This window comes from Triturus cristatus, chromosome 3_1, assembly GCF_964204655.1.
Source record: "Triturus cristatus chromosome 3_1, aTriCri1.1, whole genome shotgun sequence".
Lineage (NCBI taxonomy): Eukaryota > Metazoa > Chordata > Amphibia > Caudata > Salamandridae > Triturus > Triturus cristatus.
Window position 1 is genome coordinate 651,665,977 of NC_140583.1, and position 23,299 is coordinate 651,689,275.

The 23,299-nt window shown below is 52.2% G+C and overlaps 1 protein-coding gene across 1 annotated transcript in view; it reads left to right on the forward strand.

Moving 5' to 3' along the window:
* The first annotated feature begins 262 nt into the window (after window positions 1-262).
* ADAMTS7 (ADAM metallopeptidase with thrombospondin type 1 motif 7) overlaps window positions 263-23,299 on the forward strand; it is a 487,405-nt gene continuing 464,368 nt past the window's right edge. Inside the window, exon 1 of the mRNA XM_085644679.1 lies at window positions 263-1,294. Within this exon, the coding sequence (XP_085500805.1) occupies window positions 1,198-1,294 (97 nt within the window). The 5' untranslated portion in view covers window positions 263-1,197. The remainder of the gene's footprint in view (window positions 1,295-23,299) is intronic.

Below are 23,299 nucleotides of genomic sequence, written 5' to 3' on the forward strand. Positions count from 1 at the left end.
CAGGGATAGTGCAACTCTCGTTATTTCTTCGACCTTGGTTCAGGGGTCGCTCCTCTAGCAGCACGCCGCTACTCGAGTAAACTCAATACACATCAGAGATTAAAAGGGAGTGCGCGATATTTCAACACTTGCAGCTCTATATTTCGACACATGGTGGAGCCCTTACATCAATGATTCCAGAGCTTGGCAGATGAAAGCGTCTGCCTCCTTGGAAGGGAATTCCTTCTGTCTTGTCCTTATGTGTGCCTAGCTCCTGGAAACAGAGCCAGGGCAGCCAGCCGAGCCGCACTCTCCTGATTCAGCTCTCACACAACAGAACAAAACGACCCTTCTCTGCTCTCCTATGGCACTTCGAGCTGCCCTCCTTTCTGCTGCCACTTCCCCATCTGAGCTTTAACTCCCAGCTAGCTCTGCCCTTCCAAGCTAATACCCCCTCCTACGCACGCCTGTGCAGCCCCTGCCTGGACCGGCACCGGGAGACTGAGCCCCTCAACTTCAGCTGTGCTTGCATCCTAGAATACTATAGCTCCCAGAAGGCGTTTCCATGGATGCCAAGCACTTCTTTGAGCTGAATGGAAAGTTTATCAGAAAGTCGGGGAACTTTTCCTCGCAGTTTTATACATTCTGTTAGGCCGTTTACACTTTCTTTGAAGTAAGTTTGACTTCTTTGAAGCCTCTTGACTTTCTTTGAAGTTCCCAGACTTTCTGCGAAGTTTTCTGGGCGTTGCCTTCGGAGGTCTTTGAGATGTAGCCGGGCAGAGAGAAAGCCGGTGATGGCGGGGGCAATGGCTGCAGCGGGGGAAGAACAAAGGTGGTAGGAGAGCTCTTCTGCCTGCAAGTCCCCAACCCTGAGGTCCTTTGTCCCGAGCTGTGTGCATAGGAGCTAGTGAAAGTGAGCCGGCTGGGAAGGAGGGGCGCTGGGAAATCCCTGGACAGAAGGGGCCGTCCCTGCCCGTTGGTCACACAGCGCCCACCGGGGAGGCAGAACTGCAGCCTGGGGTCCCCACTGGCTGCACTCTCACTCACAAACAGCAGCCGGTGAGGAGGCTGTGCACCCCCCTCCCCCCCACACACACCGCCGCTGCACGCAGAGCCTCCCCCGCTGCCCACCCCCTCCCCAGGGTTCACTGTCCCTAACCGCCCCATGCAAGGCATTAAGTGGCAGTTCAGTGCGAGTGCTGCCCCCCACAGCCCAGGATGCGGCACCCGAGCTCTTCGACAGCCCCCCTGCTCCTCGTCGGACTGCTGACCGCCTGCTGCTGCAGCTGCTCGGAAGGGACGCCCCCGGGACCAGGTACGTACCCTGGATCAGGAGGTGTCTTCGCGGAGGGCCCCGCCGCCCCCTGCGCAAATCCACGCTGTTAACTAACTTTTTACAGACACTGCAAACTCTGGCGTCCCGCAGCTTCTGTTTTACTCCTAAGCTCACTGTCAGCGAGCCTGCTGGTGTGCCCGGGTGCCCTCAGACAAGCACTTTGCTCCGGTAGAACCGTGGAGGGTGCGCTGCCAGCCAGCTGACCACCTGCGAGACCCCAAGCTTTAACCCCATTGGTGCATTTAGAGGGCAGTTTAAGCTGGACCCAGATTTTGACCGACATCGCTTGCATAAACTGTAGCCTGGAAAGTCTCTGCGCTGTCTGCCGCCCTTGGCACCGAAGCTAAAGGTGCCGTGAATATAGCACATTGAACCGTGCCTGCCAGGAGCTGCACTGGGCATTTTCGTGTTAATATGAGCTCATGGTTTCCGGATCATCATAGAACTGGGGCACATTGAGACATAGTAATATGCCCAGGAGCACACCATGTGTTCGTGTTGTTATATCTCAAGTCAGCCTTGACCACTACATCGAATACTGGGGGGGGGGGGGGTGCAATTCAGACGTGCCCTTGGTTTCCGACCCCCCTACCCACCGTCCATTACTCATGGGTATAGATAGGAAATATTTTTGTCATGATTTTTATCAATCAGACAATAAAGATTACAATGTTAAATGTTGCTCATTGGCATAGTGGCATTTAGGGGGAGGTCACAGACGTAGCCCACTGCCCAAGACGGCTGCGGTCCGGCCAGGGTGCAAGGTGTCCCGAGCCTGGGGACACACTGGGTCTGCAGTGCCCACTCGCCTCTGGAGAGGCTACCGGCGTAGTGCCTTGTATGACCTTAGGGAGGGGGAGCGGGAGGGAGGGTCTTAGGTAGCCCAGGGCTCATGACATGCTGCCCAGAAGCTGAGAGCCTGGGTGTGAACTGAGAACCAGGTGTGCCCTCTCCTCCCCTGGACGCAGGCCACACACCTCAGTGTCTGAGAACCCACCCCTTTCACGATGGGGAGGGAGTTACACAGGGGTGTAGTGGACACAGCATCTATCCCACAGTCCTAGCGCACAGAGGTTCTGCTCCAGTGTCTTGGTGCACATAGCGCCTGCACCAGGGCCTTCAGGCGCACACAATCAGTTCCCGTGGTTTTAATGGTACACACAGTGTCAGTCACCGTGATCTTAGTTCATAGTCCAGTGTCAGCCATCAGGATCTTAGTTCATAGTCCAGTGTCAGCGACCAGGATCTCAGTTCATAGTCCAGTGTCAGCCACCGTGATCTTAGTTCATAGTCCAGTGTCAGCCACCAGGATCTCAGTTCATAGTCCAGTGTCAGCCACCGTGATCTTAGTTCATAGTCCAGTGTCAGTCACCAGGATCTTAGTTCATAGTCCAGTTAGCTCATAGTCCAGTGTCAGCCACTGGGATCTCAGTTCATAGTCCAGTGTCAGCCACTGGGATCTCAGTTCATAGTCCAGTGTCAGCCACCGTGATCTTAGTTCATAGTCCAGTGTCAGCCATCAGGATCTTAGTTCATAGTCCAGTGTCAGCCACCAGGATCTCAGTTCATAGTCCAGTGTCAGCCACCGTGATCTTAGTTCATAGTCCAGTGTCAGCCACCAGGATCTCAGTTCATAGTCCAGTGTCAGCCACCGTGATCTTAGTTCATAGTCCAGTGTCAGTCACCAGGATCTCAGTTCATAGTCCAGTGTCAGCCACCGTGATCTTAGTTCATAGTCCAGTGTCAGTCACCAGGATCTCAGTTCATAGTCCAGTGTCAGCCACCGTGATCTTAGTTCATAGTCCAGTGTCAGTCACCAGGATCTCAGTTCATAGTCCAGTGTCAGCCACCGTGATCTTAGTTCATAGTCCAGTGTCAGCCACCAGGATCTCAGTTCATAGTCCAGTGTCAGCCACCGTGATCTTAGTTCATAGTCCAGTGTCAGTCACCAGGATCTTAGTTCATAGTCCAGTTAGTTCATAGTCCAGTGTCAGTCACCAGGATCTTAGTTCATAGTCCAGTTAGTTCATAGTCCAGTGTCAGCCACTGGGATCTCAGTTCATAGTCCAGTGTCAGCCACTGGGATCTCAGTTCATAGTCCAGTGTCGGCCACCGGGATCTTAATGCATACAGTGTCGGCCACCAGGGTTACCCACCAGGTCTGAGTGCACATAGCGATACCACCAGGTCTTAGTGCACATAAGGTCTGCATCGGGGTCCCAGTGCACATAGCGTCTGTCCCGGGGCCTTCGTGCACACAGAGTCAGTCAGCATGGTGTCAGTAGTGCATACAGTGTCAGCCACCAGGACCTCAGTACACACAGAGCGTCTGCCACCAGAGTCTTATGCACGCAGTGTCTGCCCCAAGTTTTAGTGCACACAGAGCCTGCCCCAGAGTTTTAGGGCACACACTGTAAGTCGCCAGGGTCTTAGTGCACACAGCATCGTCTCCGTGCACACAGCTTCGGCCGCATGGTCTTAGTGCACACAGTGACTGCCCTACGGTCTTAGTGCACAGAGCGTCAGTCTCAGGGTTTAGTGCCTGCAGACACTGCCCCAGGGTCTTAGTGCAGACCGGGTCAGCGGGGAGGGGCGTTCAGTGCACACACTGTCAGCCCCCTGGGTCTCAGACACAAAGCGTCGACCCCGGGATCTCATTGTAAACCGTACCAGCCCTGGGTTTTTGTGCACACAGTGCTGGTCACCAGGATCTCAGTGCACACAATGTCACTGTCAGCATCATAGGGCACATAGGTCTATGCCATTGGACGGATCACCTCGGGGCCCGTTTCCAAGCACACATGCACTCACAAAAGGATAGGAAACCATTTCAGTTTCACGTTAACGCCATGAGATCTTGCCCTCTCTTGTGTTCGTTAGCCTGCAGAGGACGACCCAGAGTTGTTATTTATCGAGTTAAATTCAGAATTTTCCAAAACTTTAGATCGATTCATTCATACCTGCCTCCAAATGTAAGGTAAATTACAACCCCGGGGCTAAGTTCAGACCCTGCTTTTCCACCGAACTAGCCACGTTTGAACTGCCCGACACCCCAGAACCCCTAGTTCCCGCGTCGACAGCGCCTCTGGCTTGAGGCACCGCGGTGCTGTTGCCAAGGCTTGGTGGGTATTCCTGCCACCGAGGGAGAGGGGGCCTCCCGCCACCAGATGGATTCCCTCAGAGGCGTCAGCAAAGCAGCGGCAGCAGCAGCTGATGGCAGCCCTCGCCCCCACGCGGTGCTTGCATACTATGATAATGTGCAGACTTGTGCACGCAGTAAACGTGCAGCATTGTTATACACGGAGAGGCCGAGTAACAATGCCCCGCTGTTCGGGGAAAGCCAACCATGCTGGAATGGGTTGCGCGTCTGAAGCAGGTTGTTGACCCCCAGCTTGCTGGGAAAGGCGCAGCCAGGGATGCAGGAACGTGCACACTTCACGAGACATCGGTTCTCGTCATTATCTGAGGGGACATTGTTAATATGAAATGACCGCACGGCATGAAATAGATGTCCAGCAAATGCCCTCTGACCCGGAAGAGACAGGCGCTTGCATCAGTGGTCAGTCGTCCACCTCACATTAGAGTCTGGGGTTGTCGATGTACTTCTTTGGCATTAAAAGTCAGTAAGATTTGGAAAATGTATTAAAATAGATTCGACCAGATTTAACGCTCTGAATAATTCCAAACAACTAAAGTTATTTTAAGGTGACCTGCCACACACATTGTAAAACGACTCAAGTGGGAGTAACGTTCCCACCCAGCTCATTTATTATAGGCAGCACAATGACTATGAAACGACTGCCTAATGGCAAATACTGCATGGAAATAGGAAATTGATGGCTTTGACACACTGATGGCTTTGACACGTTCTGTTCGGAAGAAAAGGGGGCATGATGGATTTATGGACTGCATAAAAAGATTTTGGCGAATTCATTTTATGATTGTTCTTTTTAGCTAATTTATTTATTGTCTATATATTGATTTTTCCATTGTTAACATGTTTCCATTCCTGTTATTGCTGTAAATTATTTATAACGATTTTAAGTAATTGTATACAATAAATTCAGTACAATTAAAATTCAATTCAGTAAGAAAGCCAAGTGCGTTTGCTGCCCACCCCTACTCACACTGTACAAGCCTCATCATGGTGGGTGAACTCGGATACGCTCATAGTTGGAGAACTCAAAACCATGTCACAGCCCTTTGTAATTGCGCCTCTTAAGAATATGAGATATCTAAGAATGGTAGAAACCATCATAAACCGAAAACCACAAAACCTACTCCGCTCTGAAGCAATAAGTGAACATACCCCTTCACACTACAGCTGATTCTCAACATGCAGAACTGTTTAGAAGGTCACCAAGGGCTACAGAAAGCGCTACAAAGCCAGCCCAGCGTTAGCTAGGCTCTATACAGATGATAGCCACATAGCAAAGCAGGTGCTTAGTTGAGAAAGCTTGTACGCAATCTTGGTTGCTGTTTGCATTTCCTTCTTCCTTCTCCAAGCACACAGTGCCCTCCTAACCGCTGCATGCCAAGGTGAACTCTTTCTTCGTTGATACATAGAGGCAGGAGTCCAGGAGTCCAGGCCTCCAGGCCTAGAGCACTGCCTCCCACATTGGTACTCTGCAAAGACTTCCCTGCTCCCTTTTCAGCTTGAGTTGGAGAGAGTAGAGTTGTCCACCTTTTATCCTCCATTAAACAGGGAGACTATTGGATGCATTCCTTGACTGCCTTCTCGAACTGCATCGCTTTTCAGTACTTTACTCTGTATTATCTTAAGCAAAAGCAACTCAAGTGTTGGGTTCTCCTTCCCTCAGGGATAGTATGCTTGTCAGAAAATCTCAATCTAGGCAAGTCAGTGCAGGCCAAGTGTAGGCCAATCACTGTTCTTGTTGTAATTTCTAAGCTGCTAAAAATAGTATTGATTATTGCAGGAATTCTTCCACATTTGTTTATGTCACGCCTTACATCAGTTTGGGTTCAGAACTGAAACAGAGAGAGAGCATTTTAATGTATTTTGAGAAGTTGTTCCCATACTGTAAGATGGTGGTTTGGGCTGTTACTGGTGAAGGTGCTCTAAATGGTGACATCTAGGGGGTTTAGGACCACCATGTCCTTCAGACATGGATGTCCACAAGCTAACACTTCATTCCACAGATCCTTGTCTCCAATAGGGTTTTGTTTCCTCACAGTGCCCCATTCAGCTCACCATGATAGCCTCCACACTTCAATGTTTACCAAGCCACCTTTCAGTAATATCCTCAAAACACTTGTGGTATCCACGCCACCCACGGCGACAACACCCTTGTCTCCATCACCATGGCAAGCAAAGGCAACAATCTCAACCCGTTTCATGTAGAGTTGTAAACAGGGGCATAACACAGGCCCATGCTGCCACTGTGACACAGTGGGCCCCCAACCCTTCATGGGGCCCAATGTGGATGACCATTTGTGAGAGAGGGGAGACTTAGGGGCCCCTCAACACATTCTGCAGATGGCTGTATTATTTTATGTTACCCCCACTTGTCTTAGACCATTTCAGTTAGTGACTGAATGATCCTAAGACAGACGTAGCATACTCTACTCTGCAAACAAACATGACCATATCTGAAAACCTAAAAACGTAGGGGGCTTTTTTTTAAACAAAGAGTTGACTTTTTGCTCCCAAATTAATTCTGTTATAAGTAGCTGCTTCTTCTAGTTACACAAACTGCTACAAGCGGTGTCCTTATAGTCAATGAAATATACAGCTGCGATATGAGAATATGTTTGATATTAGACCATGCCAACATCTTTTACTGGGACCTTTTAACTTCAAATACTCAGACTCGAAGTCTTCAACTCTTGTTTGTGGGCTGATAAAATGTGGTTGTGTGTCAGAAGCCAGAATATTTCTCCACTGGCTACCAATGCCTTGTAAGTTTCAAGGTGCCTTTTCTGGCTTTGAAATCCCAGAATAATATAGCTCCCAAGTACCTTTTTAGGAGGAATTCCAGATATCCTCTCTTCCCTCAACTAGGAAGTTCACATGGATTCCTCCTCTCTGTACCCCTTTAAACTTTCTTCTTAAAATGGAAGGTATTGTGTCCTACAGGCAGCCAAAAACCGCAATGGCCTCCAAAGGGCTCCTTGTCAGACCACCTGGCATATATTTCATTTCGACAATCAGGTGCCAACTGAAGCCGCCTTGTTCTAGACTAGAACCCATGGGTGCACGCTGCCAAGGGGTCTCTAGAAGTAGTCTGCACTGTACAAATGTAACTAGTTTCTGTGCAGGGTCTGGCTCAAGCTCTCACCGTTCAGGGAGCGATTAACCAAGTGCGGTTGAGTTATTATGAAAACATTATCCTTAGGACCTGTGTCTAAAACCAACAGACAAAATTAATATTCTCAAAAACTTTCCTCGGATGGGCTCTCACAGTGGGTTTATTCACAGCCATGTGTTAAAGCTGAAAACACATTATCTCAGCGGATCAGATTTTCTTGTAAGTCGTGAGGAGGGGGAGGGGGAGGAGGGGTGAGAAATGTGTAGCTCGAGGGGACAACCCGATCGTTGAGGAATTTGCTTTTAAAATCATTAGTACTCAATGTTGAATATGACGTGAACGGCTCCAAAAATTCAGAACCGGCATCCTTTGCGTGGTGTGTGCTAAGGAATCCGACCCCCACATTCTCGAGGACGTGATTGAACCGCTTTTAAGCATCAACAGACTGGGAAAAAGTTGCACGTGGCCTGAGCCACTGTGACTAGACTGTAGACAGAGGGCCTGTACTACACTGGCCCTTTGGCCCCGCCCCTTCTTTGCTTTTCACGTGGGCAGACGTCAGGGGGAAGGGCAACGGGCGTCATTTCATAAACAACCAGGTGAACTGTTGGCCTCTGGAGCCAATGAACAGTTGAGGTTTGTTCCCACTGCGCATCGTTCTCGGGTTTTGTCTGAAACTGAAGGCAAACCTTCAACGAGCTGCTGGTGCCCCGATGAATAGGGTGACCAGACGTCCCGGTTTTCCCCGGACGGTCCCCGTTTTTGGAGAAGTGTCCCCGTGTCCCGACACTTTTCTCCAATTCAATGAAATGTCCGGGTTTTTAAACAGTGTCCGGGTTAAACATACACATGTCCCGGTTTTTCATTTGTTTCGGTTGTTTGAGCATGCGCGTGCATGCTCTCTTTGCACTGATTAAAGCGTGACGTTTAGGTGAGCGTTGTAGCAGGAAGGGAAATCGGGCTTTGAATGGGATGGGGGGGTGGGGAGAGGTGCTCCTTTCATTCCACAGCGCAAGGTTCAGCGCTTTGAATGTGACCTCTGTCTCCAGGCCGAGAAGTCAAAGGATGCAATCTGCATACATTCACACCTGAATGCCAGTCACTTAGGGTGCTTCCAGAGATACCTTTGTTTTGTTAATGCAGCGCTCCTGCTCCAACAGCTACTGATGGCAGTGCGTCTTTGAATGTCTTTATTTTGTAAAAGCCTACTTGCAGGACCTGCTTATATCCTTGTTTAGAAACAGTAACCTGTTTGTACTTCGTGTCCAGGGCCGGCTTTAGGGCGGTGCGAGCGGTGCCACCGCACCGGGTGCTGGCTTCCTGGGGGCGCCGTGTTTTAAAGTTTATTATGCTTTTGAAGCACCTGCTGCAGCATTTCTTTACCCCCAACAATTACCAGGCCTCACATAAATGTCAAGATAACTCGTGTGATTAATAATCTTCCTGGAGAGAGATCAGCATTTTGTATAGTTGAGGTTTTGACTTCGGTGAAGTTAGTGTAGAGGGTTAACATGCCTGCTGCAAAGAACCTGTACCAAGTAGATTACAGAGTGCGTATGATGTAAACAGATCAGCAGATTACTGCTTTCAAAAGAGATATCCTTTTGTTACTTGCAATTTATAACTTAAAGTCCTGATATAGAATAGTGAGCTATTAACTTTCATCCTAGAACTGCATACACACTGCAAAGTATACATTATTAGAGCATTGATTAATGTTGCAAAAAGGCATAATTTGGCTAGAAATCGATTCTTATTATTAAAGAAAACTCCCAACTATGCTGTTTCTTTTTCGACTCTGCGTTTGTGCTTCTCCACACAAAGCACTCTTAAACTATACTGCCTACCAGTATGGATGACATGTGACTACCTACACTTTTAGTCCTTTGGCTTATGTAACATTTCCTATACACTGATTACACATGCATGATTGATTGTCTCTGTGTAATGTGTGTGTGATGCGAAGTGCTCGGACACCCTACACTGGTATGAGTGGCGCTATATAACTAATTCAATGCATCTGAGAGAGTGTGGTTATGGAGACTTGGTCACTGTTAAAGGGTGCTAGTGAGAGAATCCGTGGTGGAGGTGGTCTTGGGGGGGCACCAACAAACACTGTCGCACAGGGCGCCACCAGCACTAAAGCCGTGGTCACCAACTATAGCAAATTTTGAGGCAAAGTCTGTTTAAATGGAATTAATGGTTACAGCCAATAAAAGACCTCTGATTTGTCGTCTGTATTGCTTCATCTCGGTCTGTGGAGGGAGCTGTCTTTATAGTCCTTTTTCTATGTCCATGGCAGCTGTCAAATAGTCCTACCTTTATGTCGATGGTTACTGCAAACCGTAGTCCTACTTCTATGTCTATGACCTGTCCCCGTTTTTTGTTTTGAGAATCTGGTCACCCTACCGATGAATCCAGTGCTTAATTTGTGTATCAATAAGTGCCTGGGCCCTCGTCAGGAGGCTACAGCAGCTCACACTACCCCGCGCCCCTGCCAGTGCTGCCAACGACAGTATCATCAACACAGCTTCTAACAATCACACTCATACAAGAGTGACAATTCAGACTGTTCCAGGCCCCAAAGCCATAACAATTTAGCTTTTACTCCAGGTATTGGTCATTTGTAATGTATTTTGAATTAACAAACAACTGTTGTGCTAATCTGTAATTCAGGCAAACAGAGCCACCTTGTGGCAGACGGCAAAAAGTGTTGGTGTTGACAATTGAGTGCTGGTGCCGAGCACCAGACACCACCGCACAAATTAAGCACTGGGTGAATCTATAGGAGAAGTTGTGAAATAAGGAACTAAATAAACACCCCGGAAGACCAACATATGATGGTCTTACGTGACAGACTCAACTGAAATGTTTTCTGTAGTCACTTCGCTGTCCAAAAAAACATATACAACACCAACTGGGCCCTGTAGAAACCGTTTGGACAACTGTAAATTCCACCAGGACTTTGCCCTTGAGCTGCAATCAACGGGTTGCTATAGGTTAGCTGGTGCTACCAAAGGAAGCACACTGCACAGTTCTGAAAGGAGCTATACCCGTGTGATGGTGCACCTTGCAGCAGATGTACGTGCCTTTATTTCCTGAGGTGGTGTTATAGCGCCAACATGCTGCCTTCAAACCATGGCGAGGTAAAGCACACAGCAATGAAGAACGAACAGTAGGATAATTGTGCTAAACAGACAGCCCCAGCAACCAGCGCCTGCTAATTGTGAGGTGAACAACAGGCTTTTAGGATTCTGTCACTTTGCTGCGCAACACTACCACACACAGTTTCTTTCCAACTCAACCTTTATTTGTTCATGAAAGGATTTCTGTGGTGCACAGGTAACCCCAAGGCTAAGGGAGGACTGCACACTAACAGCAAAAGAGAGGCCTAACTACCTGTGAAGTATCGCAGTGGGTTATCTTCTTATGTGTCTCTGCCCCTGCCGTGTGTTAGCTGCTTCATGGTCCACTGAGACCCTCTCATACACAGTAGCAAGCACTGGTAAAGCCAATAGGTCTGACTTTACTGTGCTAACGCATGGAAAGAGCATGTATTTTGCTGTTACCACATTAAAGCCAGGCCTATTGACTTTGTCAATGCTTATTTTAATTTAAGGCGCTGCAGTTTGTGAGCTTATGCATGCGTAGGTGTGTATACACAAGTATGCATGCGTGTGCCAGAGCTTCTCACATGATTAAAAAAGCCTGCAGCAGTGAAATAAAGCAAGAAAGGATTGCTTTCTTTACACAAAGCACGTATGTGATATAAAATTGTAGTGTGTAATAATTCAGTGCACTATTGAAGTGCAAAACAGTCCCTCATGCATTGTAATGCAAGAACTCCATACAAGGCGGAATAATACATCAAACTGTCTATTTAGTGTGTGATAATTCAGTGCACTTTTGAGATGTAAAACAGTCCCTCATGCATTAGAATGCAAGAACTCCATAGAAGTAGGAATGATACATCAAAGAGTCAATAGAGTGAGGTGAGATAGAAATGCAGATCTTAGTGAAGCAAATATGCTCGGTATATATTAAAAACATTAGTAATTACAAATCAGGCAGACAGCTGCCCAGCCTACAAACACAACGTTGAATATGTCGGAGGGAACAAGCACTTGTGTGAAATGTGAATCCACTATTTGAATAGTAATCAAGGCCTGTTTGGATGAGAATGTGTTTAAACAGCCACCACTTTCGATTTTTTGTATTTTTAATTTGCAGTAACAGATCCAAGGCACAGCATCAATGTTGCATTTTCTTAGTAATCAGAGGTGTTTTATTGTTAACAGGCAGGCAGTTTGTTATACACTTTAGGGTTTTTGGCAGGCCTGTGTTTCTAGGGTTACTCCACGTGCTTTCTGAAGGCTTCTTTGGGTTTAAACATATAATTATGGTATGGCAATATATTTGTGAGAAAAAAGGTTAAACATAGTTCACTTCCATTTTTATGAACGCTGAACAATCAGCAGTAGTCGTTTTCTAGATAACCTGTACGGTGAGTCATGGTAAAAGATGGTTTGGTTGCTGTTTGTGCCCTTCCAGCAGTTGACTTTCCGTTTGTTTCACAAGTTCAGTTATTGTTAGGTCTCACCTAGGCAGCGCTCGCCGAGGCAGCGCGCTGCCTTGGAGGGCCTTTAGCCATCGGTCTGCCCCTTTTCAAGCACACTCGTGCTTGTGGTGGCATCCACCTTGCGGGAGCGAGCAGCGGCACGCGTGCTAATTGGCCGCTGCTCGCTCCCGCAAGGCGGATGCCACCAGAAGCACGAGTGTGCTTGAAAACAGCTGCTGCTTGTTTGAGTTTCAGCATTAGTCATTCACAGTCATTAAACACAATGCGGGACGTGTTTTTTTTTCATTCCTCCCCTCACTCACTCTCTCTTTCGCCCGCACTCTGTCTCTCACTCTCTCTCTCTTTCTTACAGCAATTCGTCTTACAATTTTCTTTGTAACGACAATTAACAATAGCCTCAATATAAGGCAGATACTACTAAGCCCTAAAATATCACATTATAAGTTTTCCCTCGTGCACGGCTCTCTCTCCAAAGTGTCCCATCACATTCATTGCATTATGTTTGACTGTTACTTTCCTACTACCAGCTGCGGGGCATAAAGTGCATTGAATAACTCAAGCAGTGTCAGTACTCTATCTGACGCGGGCCGTGCTATTTTTTTCATTCCCCCCTCACTCACTCTTTCTTTCGCTCGCACTAGCACCACCACCACCACAACGTCCACCACCACCATGTCCCCACCACCACCACGTGCACCACCACCACCACCACATCCACCACGTCCACCACCACTACGTCCACCACCACCACCACCGCGTCACCACCATGTCCATCACCACCAAGTCCACCATGTCCACCACCACATCCACCACCACCATGCCCACCACCACCACATCCACCACCATGTCTGTCCACCACCATGTCCACCACCACCACCACCACCACATCCACCACCACCATGTCCACCACCACCACCACCTCATCCACCACCACCACGTCCATCACCAACACCACCACCATGTCCACCACCACCATGTCCACCGCCAATACCACCACCATGTCCACCACCACCACCACGTCCACCACCACCACCACATCCACCACCACCACTTCCACCACCACCATGTCCACCACCACTACGTCCACCACCACATCCACCACCACCATGTCTGCCACCACCACATCCACCACCACGTCCACCACGACCACCACCACGTACACCACCACCATGTCCACCACCAACACGTCCACCACCACCACCACGTCCACCACCACGTCCACCACCACCACGTCAACCACACCATGTCCTCCACCACCACCATGTCCACCACCTCCACCACCATCACCGTGTCTACCACGTCCCCCACATCCACCACCACCACGTCAACTACCAAATCCACCACCACCACGTCCACCACCACCACGTCCACTACCATCACCATATCCACCACCACCATGTCCACCACCACCAAGTCCACCACCATTACCATGTCCACCACCACCATGTCCACCAACACGTCCACCACAACCACATCCACCGCCACGTCCACCACCAACACGTCCACCACCACCACGTCCACCACCACCATGTCCACCTCCACGTCCATGTCCACCACCACCACAACATCCACCACCACCATCACATCCACCACCACCACGTCCACCACCACCACCACGTCCACCACCACCACCACGTCCACCACCACCACGTCCACCACCACCATGTCCACCACATTCACAACCACCACCACCATGTCCACCACCAGCACCACCACCATGTCCACCACGTCCACTACCACCATGTCCACCACCACGTCCACCACATCCACTACCACGTCCACCACCACCACCACATCCACCACCATGTCCACCACCCCCACATCCACCACAACCATGTCCACCACCAACATGTCCACCACAACCACCACCACATCCCCCACCACCATATCCACCACCACGTCCACCACCACCATGTCCCCGTCCACCACCACATCCACCACCACAACCACATCCACCACCACCACCAAATCCACAACCACCACGTCCACCACCATATCCACCACCATCACCATGTCCACCACCACCATGTCCACCACCACCACATCCACCGCCACCACCACACCCACCACCACCACCCGTGACAGGTAAAGTGTCACTGGAGGGCAGGAGTAATAGGAGTGTCAACCCTGGCTGTACATGGGACATTTAAGGATGCATAGGGTGCGAGAAGACGGGAATAGGGGCTAGAAGTATTACACCAGACCCAAGATACAATTTGAAGAGGCGCAATGTCACAGGGGCTCCTGAAAAATCACTCGCAGCATCTCTACCTCACATTGGCATTCCTGCATGAGCCACTCACTCAAAACAAGCATTGGCATAGCCAATAGGTCTCGCCTTTGGGACCTTATAAGTGTTTAGCCATGCAACACTTGATGTTGTTGCACCAATGATATTGTGCTGCATAACTAAACACTTATAAGGCCCCAAAGACGAGACCTATTGGCTATGCCAATGCTTGTAATTGTTATGGCGTGTCATTGAATGTCTACGACATTAAGTTGCCCGTTAGCCTTGTTGGGTTTGCAAGAGTAGGTCGGGGTTTATTTCTAGGTCTGGCTTGACAGCGTAGCTGACTGCATGACCTACGGTTACAAAAATACTTAAAATATACAAAGAGTGGTTTTGGATTAGGCCAGATGAGTATTTCTTCTTTCAAATCATGCTAATGGCTGTTTGGTGTATGATTCCACCTACTGTGGGGTGCTTACCATGCAACGCACGATAGACTATTTTACACCTCAAAAATATGCTGAACAATCACACATACATTTCTTAATTTCATAAATGCATTGAAGTCAGAGAGCCATTTTTTTAAAAACGTTTTAGCCAGGTCTCAAAGTTCAGCCCAAACCTGTTGGCTTTGACAATGCTTATTTGTTTTCAAGGGAGCACACCATTCCAAACATATAAATGCACAGCCTTGGCCAGGGCAGGGTCCAGTTTCGCAAAGGGTTTCATTGTGGGACATTCTAATAGACAGGTAGAGTGTTGCCTCAGCCTTCTCAGAGGGAGCTGTAAATGTGTGGCATCAGCTGTATTTGTGAACAACACAATGTGCGGATTACAAATGCCATTGTTATGGGTAGCTACTCACTGCAGATAGGCTAGGCCTGTTGAGGCCATCAAGGGGTGCACTGGGCTGTCTTATGTTGGGCGAGACAGCTATCGGAGGAGTGCGGCAGCACTGAAGTATGGGGCTGCAAGTGAGGCCGCCCATCGCCAGGATGAGGTCTGTCTCATATCGAGGGTCTCTCTGAACTCTAATGCATATGTTGGATGCTGCTGCAGTCGTTGTGTTTTAATATCACTCTTATTCTTATATTTATAATGTATAGTTGGAGTTATCTAAAATGCAGCCCAAACCCCAGATGGTGCGAGGTCTCTGTGAACAGTTCTGAGGGCCCAGAGAGTAACATGCATCCAACGTGACTCCCTTTGCTAAAGGAGGTGGAGACATATTACTCAACAACGCCCTCACCTGCCCACGCCACATATGGCCCTGATGGTGTGCATCCTCCCCTGCTCATGCCACATGTGGCACTGGTGATGTGCATCCTCTCCTGTTATTGCCACATGTGGCACTGGTGGTGTGCATCCTCACCTGCCCCCGCCACATGTGGCACTGGTGGTGTGCATCCTCTACTGCTCATGCCACATGTGACACTGGTGGTGTGCCTCCTCTCCTGCTCATGCCACATGTGGCACTGGTGGTGTGCATCCTCTACTGCTCATGCCACATGTGGCACTGGTGGTGTGCTTCCTTACCTGCTCATGCCACATGTGGCACTGGTGGTGTGTATCTTCACCTGGTCATGCCACATGAGGCACTGATGGTGTGCATCATCACCTGCCCATGCCATATGTGGTACTGGTGGTGTGCATCTTCACCTGATCATGCCACATGTGGCACTGGTGGTGTGCATCTTCACCTGCCCCCGCCACATGTGGCACTGGTGGTGTGCATCCTCTCCTGCTCATGCCACATGTGGCACTGATGGTGTGCATCCTCACCTGCCCCCGCCACATGTGGCACTGGTGGTGTGTATCTTCACCTGCTCATGCCACATGTGGCACTGATGGTGTGCATCCTCACCTGCCCCCGCCATATGTGGCACTGGTGGTGTGCATCTTCACCTGATCATGCCACATGTGGCACTGGTGGTGTGCATCCTCACCTGCCCCTGCCACATGTGGCATTGGTGGTGTGCATCCTCACCTGCCCCTGCCACATGTGGCACTGGTGTGGTGCATCCTCACTTGCTCATGCCACATGTGGCACTGGTGGTGTGCATTCTCACCTGCCCACACCACATGTGACACTGGTGGTGTGCATCCTCACTTGCCCCTGCCACATGTGGCACTGGTGGTCTGCATCCTCTCGCTCATGCCACATGTGGCACTGGTGGTGTGCATCCTCTCCTGCTCATGCCACATGTGGCACTGGTGGTGTGCATCCTCACTTGCCCCTGCCACATGTGGCACTGGTGGTCTGCATCCTCTCTTGCTCATGCCACATGTGGCACTGGTGGTGTGCATCCTCTCCTGCTCATGCCACATGTGGCACTGGTGGTGTGCATCCTCACCTGCCCCCGCCACATGTGGCACTGGTGGTGTGCATCCTCTACTGCTTATGCCACATGTGGCACTGATGGTGTGCATCCTCTCCTGCTCATGCCACATGTGGCACTGGTGGTGTGCATCCTCTACTGCTCATGCCACATGTGGCACTGGTGGTGTGCATCCTCTCCTGCTCATGCCACATGTGGCACTGATGGTGTGCATCCTCACCTGCCCCTGCCATATGTGGCACTGGCGGTGTGCATCCTCTCCTGCTCATGCCAAATTTGGCACTGGTGGGGTGCTTCCTCGCCTGCTCATGCCACATGTGGCATTTGTGGTGTGCATCCTCACCTGCCACATGTGGCACTGGGAGTGTGCATCCTCACCTGCCCCTGCCGCATGTGGCACTGGTGATGTACATCCTCCCCTGCTCATGCCACATGTAGCACTGGTGGTGTGCATCCTCACCTGCCCCCACCACATGTGGCACTGATGGTGTGCTGCCTCTCCTGCTAATGCCACATGTGGCACTGGTGGTGGGCATCCTCTCCTGCTCATGCCACATGTGGCACTGGTGGTGTACTTCCTCACCTGCTCATGCCACATGTGGCACTGGTGGTGTGCATCCTCACCTGCCCCTGCCACATGTGGCACTGGTGGCATGCAACCTCCGCTGCCCCTGCCACATGTGGCACTGGTGGTGTGAATCTTCACCTGCCCACGCCACATGTGGCACTGGCGGTGTACATCCTCTCCTGCTCATGCCAAATTTGGCACTGGTGGTGTGCTTCCTCACCTGCTCATGCCACATGTGGCACTGGTGGTGTGCATTCTCACCTGCCCACACCACATGTGACACTGGTGGTGTGCATCCTCACTTGCCCCTGCCACATGTGGCACTGGTGGTCTGCATCCTCTCGCTCATGCCACATGTGGCACTGGTGGTGTGCATCCTCTCCTGCTCATGCCACATGTGGCACTGGTGGTGTGCATCCTCACTTGCCCCTGCCACATGTGGCACTGGTGGTCTGCATCCTCTCTTGCTCATGCCACATGTGGCACTGGTGGTGTGCATCCTCTCCTGCTCATGCCACATGTGGCACTGGTGGTGTGCATCCTCACCTACCCCCGCCACATGTGGCACTGGTGGTGTGCATCCTCTACTGCTTATGCCACATGTGGCACTGATGGTGTGCATCCTCTCCTGCTCATGCCACATGTGGCACTGGTGGTGTGCATCCTCTACTGCTCATGCCACATGTGGCACTGGTGGTGTGCATCCTCTCCTGCTCATGCCACATGTGGCACTGATGGTGTGCATCCTCACCTGCCCCTGCCATATGTGGCACTGGCGGTGTGCATCCTCTCCTGCTCATGCCAAATTTGGCACTGGTGGGGTGATTCCTCGCCTGCTCATGCCACATGTGGCATTTGTGGTGTGCATCCTCACCTGCCACATGTGGCACTGGGAGTGTGCATCCTCACCTGCCCCTGCCGCATGTGGCACTGGTGATGTGCATCCTCCCCTGCTCATGCCACATGTAGCACTGGTGGTGTGCATCCTCACCTGCCCCCACCACATGTGGCACTGATGGTGTGCTGCCTCTCCTGCTAATGCCACATGTGGCACTGGTGGTGGGCATCCTCTCCTGCTCATGCCACATGTGGCACTGGTGGTGTACTTCCTCACCTGCTCATGCCACATGTGGCACTGGTGGTGTGCATCCTCACCTGCCCCTGCCACATGTGGCACTGGTGGCATGCAACCTCCGCTGCCCCTGCCACATGTGGCACTGGTGGTGTGAATCTTCACCTGCCCACGCCACATGTGGCACTGGCGGTGTACATCCTCTCCTGCTCATGCCAAATTTGGCACTGGTGGTGTGCTTCCTCACCTGCTCATGCCACATGTGGCACTGGTGGTGTGCATCCTCACCTGCCTCTGCCAGATGTGGCACTGGTGGTGTGCATCCTCACCTGCCCCTGCCATATGTGGCACTGGTGATGTGAATCCTCCCCTGCTCATGCCACATGTGGCACTGGTGGTGTGCATCCTCATCTGCCCCCGCCACATGTGGCACTGGTGGTGTGCATCTTCACCTGCTCATGCCACATGTGGCACTGGTGGTGTGCAACCTCACCTGCCCGCCACATGTGGCACTGGTGGTGTGCATCCTCACCTGCCCCTGCCACATGTGGCACCGGTGTGGTGCATCCTCACCTGCCCCCGCCACATGTGGCACTGTTGGTGTGCATCCTCACCTGCCGACGCCACATGTGGCACTGGCGGTGTGCATCCTCTCCTGCTCATGCCAAATTTAGCACTGGTGGTGTGCTTCCTCACCTGCTCATGCCACATGTGGCACTGGCGGTGTGCATCCTCTCCTGCTCATGCCAAATTTGACACTGGTGGTGTGCATCCTCACCTGCCCCTGCCACATGTGGTACTGGTGGTGTGCATCCTCACCTGCCCCTGCCACATGTGGCACTGGTGATGTGCATCCTCCCCTGCTCATGCCACATGTGGCACTGGTGGTGTAAATCCTCACCTGCCCAGACCACATGTGGCATTGGTGGTGGGCATTCTCACTTGCCCCTGCCACATGTGGCACTGGTGGTGGGCATCCACCTTGCTCATGCTACATGTGGCACTGATGGTGTGCATCCTCTCCTGCTCATGCCACATGTGGCACTGGTGGTGTGCATCCTCACCTGTCCCCGCCACATGTGGCACTGATGGTGTGCATCCTCTCCTGCTCATGCCACATGTGGCACTGGTGGTGTGCATCCTCTCCTGCTTATGGCACATGTGGCACTGGTGGTGTGCATCCTCACCTGCCCCCACCACATGTGGCACTGGTGGTGTGCATCTTCACCTGCTCATGCCACATGTGGCACTGTTGGTGTGCATCTTCATCTGCTCATGCCACATGTGGCACTGTTGGTGTGCATCCTCACCTGCCCCCGCCACATGTGGCACTGGTGGTGTGCATCCTCTCCTGCTCATGCCACATGTGGAACTGGTGGTGAGCATCCTCACATGCCCCCGCCACATGTGGCACTGGTGGTGTGCATCCTCACTTGCCCACGCCACATGTGCCACTGGCGGTGTGCATCCTCTCCTGCTCATGCCACATTTGGCACTGGAGGTGTGCTTCATCACCTGCTCGTGCCACATGTGGCACTGGTGGTGTGCATCCTATCCTGCTCATGCCACATGTGGCCCTGGTGGTGTGCATCCTCACCTGCTCCTGCCACATGTGCCACTGGTGGTGTGCATCCTCTCTTGCTCATGCCACATGTGCCACTGGTGGTGTGCATCCTCTCCTGCTCATGCCACATGTGCCACTGGTGGTGTGCATCCTCTCCTGCTCATGCCACATGTGGCACTGGTGGTGTGCATCCTCATCTGCCCCACCACATGTGGCACTGGTAGTGTGCATCCTCACCTACCCCCGCCACATGTGGCACTGGTGGTGCGTATCCTATCCTGCTCATGCCACATGTAGCCCTGGTGGTGTGCATCCTCACCCGCCCCACCACATGTGGCACTGGTGGTCTGCATCCTCTCTTGCTCATGCCACATGTGGCACTGGTGGTGTGCATCCTCTCCTGCTCATGCCACATGTGGCACTGGTGGTGTGCATCCTCACCTGCCCCCGCCACAGGTGGCACTGGTGGCGTGCATCCTCACCTGCCCCCGCCACATGTCGCACTGGTGGTGTGCATCCTCACCTGCCCACGCCACCTGTGGCACTGGCGGTGTCCATCCTCTCCTGCTCATGCCAAATTTGGCACTGGTGGTGTGCTTCCTCACCTGCTCATGCCACATGTGGCACTGGCGGTGTGCATCCTCTCCTGCTCATGCCAAATTTGGCACTGGTGGTGTGCTTCCTCACCTGCTCATGCCACATGTGGCACTGGCGGTGTGCATCCTCTCCTGCTCATGCCAAATTTGACACTGGTGGTGTGCATCCTCACCTGCCCCTGCCACATGTGGTACTGGTGGTGTGCATCCTCACCTGCCCCTGCCACATGTGGCACTGGTGATGTGCATCCTCCCCTGCTCATGCCACATGTGGCACTGGTGGTGTAAATCCTCACCTGCCCAGACCACATGTGGCATTGGTGGTGGGCATTCTCACTTGCCCCTGCCACATGTGGCACTGGTGGTGGGCATCCACCTTGCTCATGCTACATGTGGCACTGATGGTGTGCATCCTCTCCTGCTCATGCCACATGTGGTGCTGGTGGTGTGCATCCTCACCTGTCCCCGCCACATGTGGCACTGATGGTGTGCATCCTCTCCTGCTCATGCCACATGTGGCACTGGTGGTGTGCATCCTCTCCTGCTTATGGCACATGTGGCACTGGTGGTGTGCATCCTCACCTGCCCCCACCACATGTGGCACTGGTGGTGTGCATCTTCACCTGCTCATGCCACATGTGGCACTGTTGGTGTGCATCTTCATCTGCTCATGCCACATGTGGCACTGTTGGTGTGCATCCTCACCTGCCCCCGCCACATGTGGCACTGGTGGTGTGCATCCTCTCCTGCTCATGCCACATGTGGAACTGGTGGTGAGCATCCTCACATGCCCCCGCCACATGTGGCACTGGTGGTGTGCATCCTCACTTGCCCACGCCACATGTGCCACTGGCGGTGTGCATCCTCTCCTGCTCATGCCACATTTGGCACTGGAGGTGTGCTTCATCACCTGCTCGTGCCACATGTGGCACTGGTGGTGTGCATCCTATCCTGCTCATGCCACATGTGGCCCTGGTGGTGTGCATCCTCACCTGCTCCTGCCACATGTGCCACTGGTGGTGTGCATCCTCTCTTGCTCATGCCACATGTGCCACTGGTGGTGTGCATCCTCTCCTGCTCATGCCACATGTGCCACTGGTGGTGTGCATCCTCTCCTGCTCATGCCACATGTGGCACTGGTGGTGTGCATCCTCATCTGCCCCACCACATGTGGCACTGGTAGTGTGCATCCTCACCTACCCCCGCCACATGTGGCACTGGTGGTGCGTATCCTATCCTGCTCATGCCACATGTAGCCCTGGTGGTGTGCATCCTCACCCGCCCCTCCACATGTGGCACTGGTGGTCTGCATCCTCTCTTGCTCATGCCACATGTGGCACTGGTGGTGTGCATCCTCTCCTGCTCATGCCACATGTGGCACTGGTGGTGTGCATCCTCACCTGCCCCCGCCACAGGTGGCACTGGTGGCGTGCATCCTCACCTGCCCCCGCCACATGTCGCACTGGTGGTGTGCATCCTCACCTGCCCACGCCACCTGTGGCACTGGCGGTGTCCATCCTCTCCTGCTCATGCCAAATTTGGCACTGGTGGTGTGCTTCCTCACCTGCTCATGCCACATGTGGCACTGGCGGTGTGCATCCTCTCCTGCTCATGCCAAATTTGGCACTGGTGGTGTGCTTCCTCACCTGCTCATGCCACATGTGGCACTGGCGGTGTGCATCCTCTCCTGCTCATACCAAGTTTGGCACTGGTGGTGTGCATCCTCACCTGCCCCTGCCACATGTGGCACTGGTGATGTGCATCCTCCCCTGCTCATGCCACATGTGGCACTGGTGGTGTACATCCTCACCTGCCCAGACCACATGTGGCACTGGTGGTGGGCATCCTCACTTGCCCCTGCCACATGTGGCACAGGTGGTGGGCATCCACCTTGCTCATGCTACATGTGGCCTTGTGGTGTGCATCCTCACCTGCCCCTGCCACATGTGGCACCGGTGGTGTGTATCCTCACCTGCCCCCGCCACATGTGGCACTGATGGTGTGCATCCTCTCCTGCTTATGGCACATGTGGCACTGGTGGTGTGCATCCTCACCTGCCCCCACCACATGTGGCACTGGTGGTGTGCATCTTCACCTGCTCATGCCACATGTGGCACTGTTGGTGTGCATCCTCACCTGCCCCCGCCACATGTGGCACTGGTGGTGTGCATCCTCTCCTGCTCATGCCACATGTGGAACTGGTGGTGTGCATCCTCTCCTGCTCATGCCACATGTGGCACTGGTGGTGTGAATCCTCACTTGCCCATGCCACATGTGGCACTGGCGGTGTGCATCCTCTCCTGCTCATGCCACATTTGGCACTGGAGGTGTGCTTCATCACCTGCTTGTGGCACTGGTGGTGTGCATCCTCACCTGCTCCTGCCACATGTGGCACTGGTGGTGTGCACCCTATACTGCTCATGCCACATGTGGCCCTGGTGGTGTGCATCCTCACCTGCTCCTGCCACATGTGGCACTGGTGGTATGCATCCTCTCTTGCTCATGCCACATGTGCCACTGGTGGTGTGCATCCTCTCCTGTTCATGCCACATGTGGCACTGGTGGTGTGCATCCTCTCCTGCTTATGGCACATGTGGCACTGGTGGTGTGCATCCTCACCTGCTCATGTCACATGTGGCACTGGTGGTGTAAATCCTCACCTGCCCAGACCACATGTGGCACTGGTGGTGGGCATTCTCACTTGCCCCTGCCACATGTGGCACTGGTGGTGGGCATCCACCTTGCTCATGCTACATGTGGCACT